The sequence below is a fragment of the Stegastes partitus genome, unplaced genomic scaffold, assembly GCF_000690725.1.
Source record: "Stegastes partitus isolate 25-593 unplaced genomic scaffold, Stegastes_partitus-1.0.2 Scaffold2485, whole genome shotgun sequence".
Lineage (NCBI taxonomy): Eukaryota > Metazoa > Chordata > Actinopteri > Pomacentridae > Stegastes > Stegastes partitus.
In genome coordinates, this window is record NW_007580216.1 from 118,934 (window position 1) to 129,042 (window position 10,109).

Below are 10,109 nucleotides of genomic sequence, written 5' to 3' on the forward strand. Positions count from 1 at the left end.
AAGGTCCTCGCCTGCTCTAGGAAGCAACTCTGGGTACTTGGAGGGGCTGAGGATTAAACCACTAACTTTCACCTGGTGGACCATCTACTCCAGCATCAGTGTACCACCTACAACTGGTGTTGGTGCAGCCGCTACGCTACAAAGCCAGTAGTGCACATGTTCAGCAGGAGTGGAAAACATAAAGAGGTTCAGTCATCATGAGCAGAGCAGCAACTACTGATCTGAAGAAGGGGGGCGAACCAAGTCTGGAATAGAAGACTGATCAGTCAGTTCTTTATGCCAATAAATAAAGGAAAAGGTTTGTATTTATGGACGTATTAAAGATGTCGCAGATGAAGATCGGGTCCAATAATGGCTTTGGTTGGGTAACTGACACATGCACAGATCCAACACTGATCTCAGGTCTGCATCTACTACCACACAGTGAGCTTTGGCTGGAGGTCTTTAAGCATCACTGAAGTCTCTGTCGTGGTGCCCGTTGCTAGCTTAACCCTCACAACGCTCTCTGCTCGCTAAACTCTGTAGTCGAGTGATCGCCTCCTCAAACAATAAAAGGCTCAACACGGTGGAACAACCAGGCACTACAGCTGATCTACAATAAATGAACAAGTTGTCTTTATCTTTTGGAGCTCGTGGAGCTGCAGTACATCCTCTAATACTAGATTTCAGTGTCAAGGCATACGACTACCTATGTAACACTGAGGAACAGCTTGGATGCAGAAAAGCAGAGACGTGTAGCCGTCGATATACTTTGAAAGAGTGTATCATCGAGGAAAATGGTGTCTTATGGGGATTCGGTAATGACCGACAGTAAATAGGAAATAACTCAGATTGAAGTCGAAAAAGCTTCCAAACATATATTTTCACATTTCTATTTTTTCAGTCTTGCTTCTCGCTTTCAACAATTTTCATCCATTATCTATCCACCGTTTAATCCTCACTAGGGTCATGGGGGGCTGGAGCCTATCCCAGCTGACTCAGGGTGAAGGCAGGTTCACCTGGACAGGTAACCAGTCTATCACAGGGCTACACTTAGAGACAGACAACCAAGCACACTCACATTCACACCTACGGACAATTTACAATCACCAATTAACCTCAACATGTTTCTGGACTGTGGGAGGAAGCTGGAGAACCCGGAGAGAACCCACGCTGCACGGGGAGAACATGGAGACTCCACGCAGAAAGATCCCGGGTGTCCTCACCGGGACATGAACCGGCGACCTTCTAGCTGCGAGGCAACGATGCTAACCACTGATCCCCTGTGCAGCCCTTCAACAATATTCTAAAATATTCTAAAACATCCTGCTTTTCTTTCAAGACAACGATCCCTTCCTAATAAATACCAACACATCCTACGCTGATAATAAGCCTTGAGAGGAGTGCAGCACACAGTCCGGCCTGCAGCAGCAGCAGCATCACTCTGTCTGCAGAAATGTGAATCAGTCTCAGCTGTTGACAAGCAGCAACAGGACCGAGCTGCCACCAGTCTTAATTCAGGCGGTGCACAGAGGCCGAGGGCCCTGGGGCCTCTTTGTTGCCAGCTAAATTAATTGTTGGGCTGCTTTACAAATAGCTGCTCTTTCATGCATGGCTGCCTCTGAAAGGGAGGGGCGGGCAGGCCTGCTAAAGAGCTCCACTTCAGGCGGAGGGGAGAGGAGGGGCCGGTGGATGGAGCGTGCTTTCCTCGGGGAAGCAAACAGCCAAACCCTCGGCTCCTCCCTCTCCTCCCGATTCACCCGACTTATCCCCCCGAGGACCCCGACTCACCCCGGCTCCCCCCACCGCCACACGCCACAACTTGACCCACGCCGGAGAGGCCGAAACAATGTGCGGTTCAGGAGGGGGGTGGACGGGAAGGGAAGCGTGTGCGGCCTGCGTCACAGTGTTTGCCACCTGCTGCCACACAGCGCCTTGGGAATTGTGTGTGTGTGTGCGTGCTCCTGGGGGAGATTTCCTGTGAGGATGCTGCACTATTACTTGTCAAGCGCAGGATACGAGTCCCGGGGGAGGACGAGCGGGAAGACGGTCGCGGGAATAGAGGGAAGACGGATGGATGACGGAGGAGGGGGGAGGCTGGATGGTGTTTAAGTGTCTGGGGAGTGGACTCGTGCGAGGACGGGTGTCCTTCTGGCCCCCGCTGCTCAGGACACAAGCTGTCCCCGAGATGGGAGAGGGGGCGGTCAACAAAACACAAACAAAAGATAGTGATTTAACAAAGTAGGCTGTTAATGACGGCCCCCAGCCTAATAAAATCATATGAACACGGACGAGGGAGGAGGGACGCTCAGGAGCTGCTCAGCTCTCTGGATGTGAGGAAGTGTAACAGAGCTGGTGAAAACTTGTTCATCTTAACCCATCAGAGGTCTTCTGCTCAAGCATCTCTGATTAACTTAAAAACCTGATCATGAACTATGAACATTTAAAATAGTATCTAGGAAGTTTTAGATTCATATATCAAATACTATCCAAGATAATCGTTTTTTTTAAAAATCGCACGTCGACTCACTTTTAGCTGTTTGAACGACAACATCTCAGGAACTATTATAGATAAAAGTCTGAACTTTTCACTGTTATTTCTCATCATGTCATCGATTCAGAGTAAAACACAATATGGAATATTCCAATACTGGACAAGTAGATTACTATTATTATTACTCTGATTGTGGTTGATTTGAAAAAATTTTAAAAAATGGAAAAAAGTCCCATCTTTAAGCACATATTAACAAAAAAAATGATAATGCAGAAGTCGACTAGTGATGTTTTTTGAACCACATGTAGCTGCATGTCACTAGAATACAAAACGAAACAAACATCATAGTTGGAATTTGAAACACTAAATAAAACCAAATTAAAAAAGGTATATTCATTGAACACCTATAGCTGACAGAGCAGGTGTGACAAACTGTACCACAAAAATAACGCTAGATGGTCTAATTCAAGTCGATCAGCGTTTTAAAGTGGTTCTTTAAATATAATATTGCAGATTCTGAATCAATTAGATCATGAAAAATAACAGTGGAAATTTTAGGCTTTTATCTTCAATAGTTTCTGATGTATTGTCAGTTAAACAAAGCCAAATTTCAATGTGCGCAAAAAAAAAACAAACAAACAAAAAAAACTGTGGAAAGTAAATTAAATTTTGAAATCTGGAAAGTGACGCGACAATCAAAAATTGTTCCGGGAAACACATGAGTTTTGGCTGGAGGTCATTAAGCATCACTGAAGTCTTTGTCGTGGTGCCCGTTGCTTGCTAAACCCTGACAAGGCCTCTGGTCGCTGGAGCAAGAGGCTCCACCTGGAGGAACAAGCAGGTACTACAGCTGATCCACAACACATTTTCTGACATGCTTGTAGAGAACACAGGTTTGAACGTCTTGTGGAGCCACAGAACGTACCACCTTCTCAACACTACATCTCCGAAAGGGCTATTTTTCCTCTTAATGCACTGCAAAGCTATTCAGTTGTCAAGAATACAGATGCTAATAACTTTAACGAATTTGGAGCGTGTACCATTAAGGAAAATGGCATCAGATTGGGGCTCTCAGCAGATGCTAGATGGGAGCATTTTTATTTCTGTGAATGACTCACTAAAAGTGAATAACTGGGTGAATTAAAAACGATGACCTGCATAGAAAGCTTTTAAGACACGAGTAAGAAACAGGCGCTGACTTTTCAGACAATAGCGGGGTGAAGGCGAGAATCCAAGGATGGCAGAGGGGGGTCAAGAGAAAATGGGTGAAGCAGAAGCAGATGATACTTGGAGGACTAAGACGGGGTGACAGCTGGTGTCTGATCTGAGGATCCGTCCTTCCTCCCCTCACCCTCTTTTAGTCGTATTACGAGGACTAAGTGACCACGAGAGGAAGGAAGCCGGAGCGACCCCCCAAAACTGAGGAGGGCAATACTTCAGATCCCATCGGTGTGGATGGACGGAGGAGAGAAGAGCGGAAAGAGGGAAGCATGTGACGGGAAAAGTGGGAGTGACAGAGCGTGATGATGGATTAGGACACTGAGGTGGGCTTACTTTGTAATAACGCATAAACATCCTCTGTAGGAGACGAGTCATGCTTTCTGTCACAAATAGATTACAGCACCATGAAATACTTCTATTTTTTCCCCCAGCTTGTTAGGAAATTGGGCTTGGATCAATCATGATGAGGTGTTTCTGGAGCTGGGAGGGTCAAGAACTGCCACTGGATGATCTGGAAGTTCCTACTGTATTTGTGCTCCACAAATCAAAGCACCTCCAAAGTCCTGCAACCATGACTTCAGTTACAGCTCTACTAATGATGAATTAGAAAAGGTGTGGATCTCCTCATAACATGCATTTGTTTTAAGCATCATGTCAGTTGTTTGCAGTGTAGATGGTCAGACAGTCACACATTCTGTCCTGCATGTAGATTTCTGCAAACATTCCCTCGCAGATATGAAAAAAGTTGGCCTTAATTTTAAAGAGAGTTCTCTAGAATCGCTGCACCATGACTGTATTTGAAGAAGAATCAGGGAGTTTGCTCTAAAGTTACTCTGGTGCCGCCTCCTCCTACCTGCCAGCCTGTTGTTGACCCGGTTGTGTCTGGACCACAGCCACAGGACAGCCGACGACAGCGAGTTCACCTCATTCAGACTCTCCATCGCCATGTTCTCAAAGTGCTCGGCGCACTGCCTGCAGCCGAAGAAGTTGCGGACGTAGCTTCTCATGGCGCTCAGGACCTCCAGGGGATCTGCGGGGGAACGACATCAGGTCATATGAGGGACGAGCGGCGGAAAATCTGACCAAAAATAAGGAATGTGAAGTGTTTGTAGCAGCACAAATAATAACTACAAACTGCTTCCTGAGACCTGAGATCACTTTATTTTACGTCTCATTTGAAAATTCACCATAAATAAAGGTTTTATTTTCACCAGATTCTTTAAAAAACAAAAAATTCTGCACTTTTTGTTGCAACAGAGAAGCTATTAGTGGCTCAGCTGCAACCGACGGTCACATGACAAGAAATCAGGGACTTCATTGGCTGAACTGTAGGCAGTGTTTACACAGAACAGATCGGAGGATGGACGTCTACAAGCCAATCAGAAACACAAGTCGTAAAGCATTTATGTAGCGCCACCATTTGTCTTTTATCTGTAGGCATCTGAACGAATGTTGTACATGTTGATACCAGCTTTTATTTTTTGTAAAATACGAACTAAAAGAAATACTTCAGTTGTGTCATGCTGCACAAAAGACATTTCTCTCTACTTCTAGTCATTGTTTCTATAAAGGCAATTAAAATGAGCCCTCACTGAATAAAAAAAATGCAATAGGAGCAAAAAACACCTAAAGCTGCTAGACTTTGGAGGGTTAAGTAACATTTGCTAAAGCCTTCAATTTAAGGGATGTAATATTAAAAAGGAAACAATATGTTTTGACCCTTTTTAGAAGAAAGAAATGCACTTGGAGGCTCTGAAAAGCACATAAAGCAGAGAATTTGGAGAATATTAACACAAACATGTTGTTGTTGTTGATTTCTTAGGAACAAGAAAATATCCCCAGATTTATTTTTATTGTTCCAGTTTATTTCTTTTATTTCTCATACAGACAGTTAAGATTAACCAAAGCCAAATTCCTCGTTTGTGTGTAAAAACTTGGCCAATAAAGTTGATTCTGATTCTTCACAAAATTCCCCAAATCCTCCAAAAACTCGTCTCTGCTGCATCGTCCAACCTGTTCACCTTCATGAAGGCGGCTCCACAAACTTTGTTTTTTTGTGCTGATTGTAGACCGTGGACCTAAAACCCTCCACGTCTTTCATCTAAACACAACACCAGCAAACATCATCATCACCTGCCCCCGTAAAGCTCGTCATCACGGTGCATTAAACCTGCTGGAAAGCTCGCTAATGGCAGCGAGTGTCCACGGATTCCCACGGTAGTGTGGGCCTGCAGAGAGCTGGGTTAACCCCATATTGGGATGAATAATCTATGAGAATGGGATAACCCAATCTGGAGATTAAACGCCGTTAACGCTCTGTGTGAATGGCGGCCAGGCTGTTGTCTCAGGACCTCAACAGTCCGCAAACATATTTTCCGTGAGCTGTTTGCTTTTGTTCTCGGCTTAGCAGCGCCTTTAGATGAACCGGAAGAGGGAGGGCGTTTATGGCATTTAAACATCAGTGGACCTGCAGCGTACTGTACTCACACCTTCCACCTCCTGTGTGCAGAGTGTGGATGTGAGTAAGCTGTGTTTTGTTTTACAGTCCAAACCGGAGCGTTCGTGCTAAGCTGGTGGTCTGTGGGGGTCCAGATGGACGCCCCTTTTGGCCGGTCCATCTGCAGGTCACATGACGGTCCGTAAACCTGGGGATTAACCTCTGTGTGCACGTCTATGTGTGTGTGTCGAGGGGAGATTAGCGGAGCCTCTGGTCATCTGCCCGTTTTATTAACCACTCACATTCCACTAATCTAACATAATCCCTTTTCACACAGTCACAATTAGGCTCAACTTTAACTGTGACCGAGTGACAAAACACAGAAGAGAAATTCTGATAAACAGCAACAAAAATTTCAGTAGATATCTGCTTCTGTTTCCGTCTTTTCTCCGTTAAATCGGGTCAAGTGTGAGAAACATTCCTGAGCTAATTTGTGCACAAAGCCTCCTCCTCGGTTTACCTCCGTGAACTCTGAGTGGCCTTTCACACCCACAGCAACACAAACAGTGTGTACCTGAGCCTCCGGTGCTGTTGGCCTGGACGGTGAGGACGTGGAAGAGCGTCCACACCCCGCATGGATACCGTCTGAAGTGGGGCTGAGAGCCCTGACAGCCCACCCACCTCACCCCGTCAGGCAGAGCGGCGTTTGGAGTCTGAAAGAAAACAGACAAACAGAAATCATCGACGTGAGGCCGGGTAGGTTCTATGTCTTGTTACTGTCATCAAGAATCCCACAAAAACACCAAAGTACTGAGTGTTGAGCCAGATCCTGACACATCACTGAACAGCAGTTTATTCACAAGTCTGTTCTAGTCCTGTAGGTCCCTCTACTCCCCACACAGCTCTGTCAAAGAGACTCAAACTAATCACCCTTTAGGCTACAGTTGTGCTTAAATCAACACATTTTGAAACTGGATGTTAATTAACAGCTAACTAGCAAAGTCCCAATCAAGTCCGAGTCATTTCATATGTAGCATCTGCCAAAACCAGATGGTATTTTCTAAAATAAAACACTCTTCTAGTTTTGTAGATCACCTGGACTACCTGGTTAAAATGGCTGTTTAATACAACCCAGGAAGGTGGCCACTCCCATGCTGGGAAACAGAGAGCATTGTGGGAGTTTAGCCTGTAAAGGAGCACTGTGATAAAGACTTCAGCGAGGCTTACAAACCTCAGGCCGCACTAACCTGGAATAAACCAAGACAGTGTTTCTACAGCGTATCTAAGGTGTGATTCTGCATGACGACAGATGCAAACAAAGACTGAGGTGCAGCTTTATGCTGGTACCGATCAGCTAAAAACTCCCATGTTTGGCTCCAACATCTCTACTTCTAACCATGAAACCATCGTCCTCCTCTTGCTACCAGAACAACTCCACTGGGCCTCTAGAGGTGTCCTCTGGTGTCTTGGCACCGGGACGTAGGGGGTAGATTCTTTGGGTGCTGCTGAGGGTATTGGGGTGGGGACTCTGTGGATCGGGCTCGTTCCAGTTCATCCCACAGATGCTCAGTTAGATGGAGATGTGGGGAATTTGGAGGCTGAGTCAACACTGCTCCACCATTCCTGGACAGAAGTGCCTCCTGGGCTACTGTTAGCTGGAAGTCAATGGACAAGATGCTGATGACTGGGCAGCAGCATCTCCATTTACTGTAGTGGACTATTAGTGGTCTACTAAAGGAAAAAACTTTTACTTCTTGCAAAGATGATCTTGCTTTCTTTCTCAATTCTGAGTCATTTTTTGAAAGGATTATGACCCGGAATAATAAAGTGAAAGCGTTTTCCATTTCTTCTTCTTAAAACCCAACATAAATGAGATTTTTATCTCCAATTTGTTTTTTATTTTGTTCATTTCATTAAAGTTACATTTTTTTAACTTCAAACTCTTCCCCATGTTTTGTTTTTTGGTGACTTCTAACCAACAAATCAGCAATTCATAACAAAATCATTGTTTAATCCTGTTTAATCTTCTGAACCTCAAAGCCCACTGTCAGGTTTAAAAAGCATGTTTTTGTCTTTAAAAGAAATCGCCGTATGTCAGAGCCACAAAACGTAGAAATAAGCAGAACTGTTGGATCTTGATCTTTTTCACGGTCCTTGAACTACTTATGTGACACGCTGTTTGGTCAGGAAGCAGGTCTCATTTAAAAACGCATTTAGTTTCACCAGATTCTTTAGAAATAAAAATAAAATAATGTACTTTTCATCACAAAAGCTAATAATGACTCTGCGACCAACATGACAGAAGTTTAGGGACTTTATAGCTGAACTGCAGGCAGTGTTTACGCATATCAAATAGGAGGCAAACATAAATGTAAAATATCTACAGCATGTAAAGCCACTATTTATCTTTCCAGTATTAATACCATATGTTCAGACTTGACTTGATTTTTTTGTATTTTTATTTTTATATGTTTAACGTCATTATAACAGTTTCTTGCAGCACCTTCTTCTTCCAGCTGTGGTTGTGCTGTTTCCATAGAGTAAAATAAATGAGCCTAAAGTGATTATGTGGAGTAAAAAACTGCCTGGACATCGGAGGTTACATTTGCTATAAGCTTCAGTGTCTCAATATTTGGATATTTGCTTTTGGATTCTTCAGAATAAGAAAAAAAAAAACATCTCCAGACTTCTGCTTCAGAAAATCCCAAAAACCCTCTTTAAAAAAAAAACTCTCTCTGCTGCTGCTTCTCCCAACCTGTTCAACTTAATGAAAGCAGCTCCACGTAGTTTTCTTGATCAATGAGAAGTCAATCTCAGGTTAATGGCTCGGCCCTCCGCTAATGAACAGGAGCCGCTCAGACCTGCGCCGGCGAGCCGCAGTCGAACCCGACAACATATTTCCTCTGACATAAAGTCGTTGGACTCGCTGAGCTGCGCTGTGATTGACAGGGTTACTCACATGTCAATAGTAAAGATCTGTGTGTGTGTGTGTGTGTGTGTGTGTGTGTGTGTGTGTGTGTGTGTGTGTGTGTGTCCATTTCCTCCGAGGCGGACTCTATTCATACCTTCCCATTGATTCATTGATCCATTGATTTGCCTGCTAAAAGCTAATGATGTAAGTAAGTGACTCTTTCAATTTGCGAGGCGCTGCACACTGGAGGCATGCAGGCTTCATTCCAAAGACAACAGCACGTAGATCCTGGTCTGTATGTGCTGGCAGCCGGACAAGGCCACGGGACGGCCTCCGTGTTTGTCTTTAGAAACACATATATTATTATTTTTATCTCGGCTTTGACGGAAGGTCTCCTTGGTGACATCCTGACGTTTCCCTGACAGAACCAGCCTCGCTGTGGAGGTGGGTTTGGACTGATTAGGCGTCTGGACTGACAGGTGACCTTGCAGCTGCTCCTCCATCAGACCACCTGCCCTCTGTCCTCCTGCAGCTGCTGCTCATCTCACTGATCCTGCATCCCTTCCTTTAGCTTTTTGCTCACTTTGGCTTTTAAATCTCTATTTTCTCCCCAGTTCATTTTCATTTCCTGAAGGCTGCATGTAAGTGACACATGTACAAAAAAAGTTTGCAATACGGATGCACAGTTTTATCCGACAGTCGTCCGTCTCGGCTCACCTGCGCTGAGTTTTCCAGAACCTCCTTGAACGCGTCGTAGGAGATCTGATCTGCCCTCTGGCTCTGCAGCCACGAGTTCACAGACTTCAGCAAGTTCACGACCACAGGACGACCTGGAAAGTACTGAAGTCACAGAAACACAAGGAAGCACAACGAGAGCTGGTGTTAGTTTGATGACGACGTCTTCAATGATCAGATCAGTCCGTTAGTCTGTAAAATAGACGAGTAAACTAGAAAAAAACTGCAAATGTTCACATTAGAGAAGCTGTAAATGTGAATATTTGGCTTTTTTTCAAGAGTTTTAATTCATCACATGTTCATACAGGATGTGCAGGGAAATGATGTTCTAT

The 10,109-nt window shown here is 44.6% G+C and overlaps 1 protein-coding gene across 1 annotated transcript in view; it reads right to left on the reverse strand.

Moving 5' to 3' along the window:
- Positions 1-9,882, reverse strand: part of LOC103375156 (quiescin Q6 sulfhydryl oxidase 1) — a gene marked incomplete at its 5' end in the record, with an annotated part of 22,612 nt that extends 12,730 nt beyond the window's left edge. The window contains 3 exons of the mRNA XM_008305363.1: positions 4,548-4,724; positions 6,706-6,844; positions 9,760-9,882. Coding sequence (XP_008303585.1) covers positions 4,548-4,724; positions 6,706-6,844; positions 9,760-9,882 — 439 coding nt within the window. The remainder of the gene's footprint in view (positions 1-4,547; positions 4,725-6,705; positions 6,845-9,759) is intronic.
- Positions 9,883-10,109: the final 227 nt, after the last annotated feature.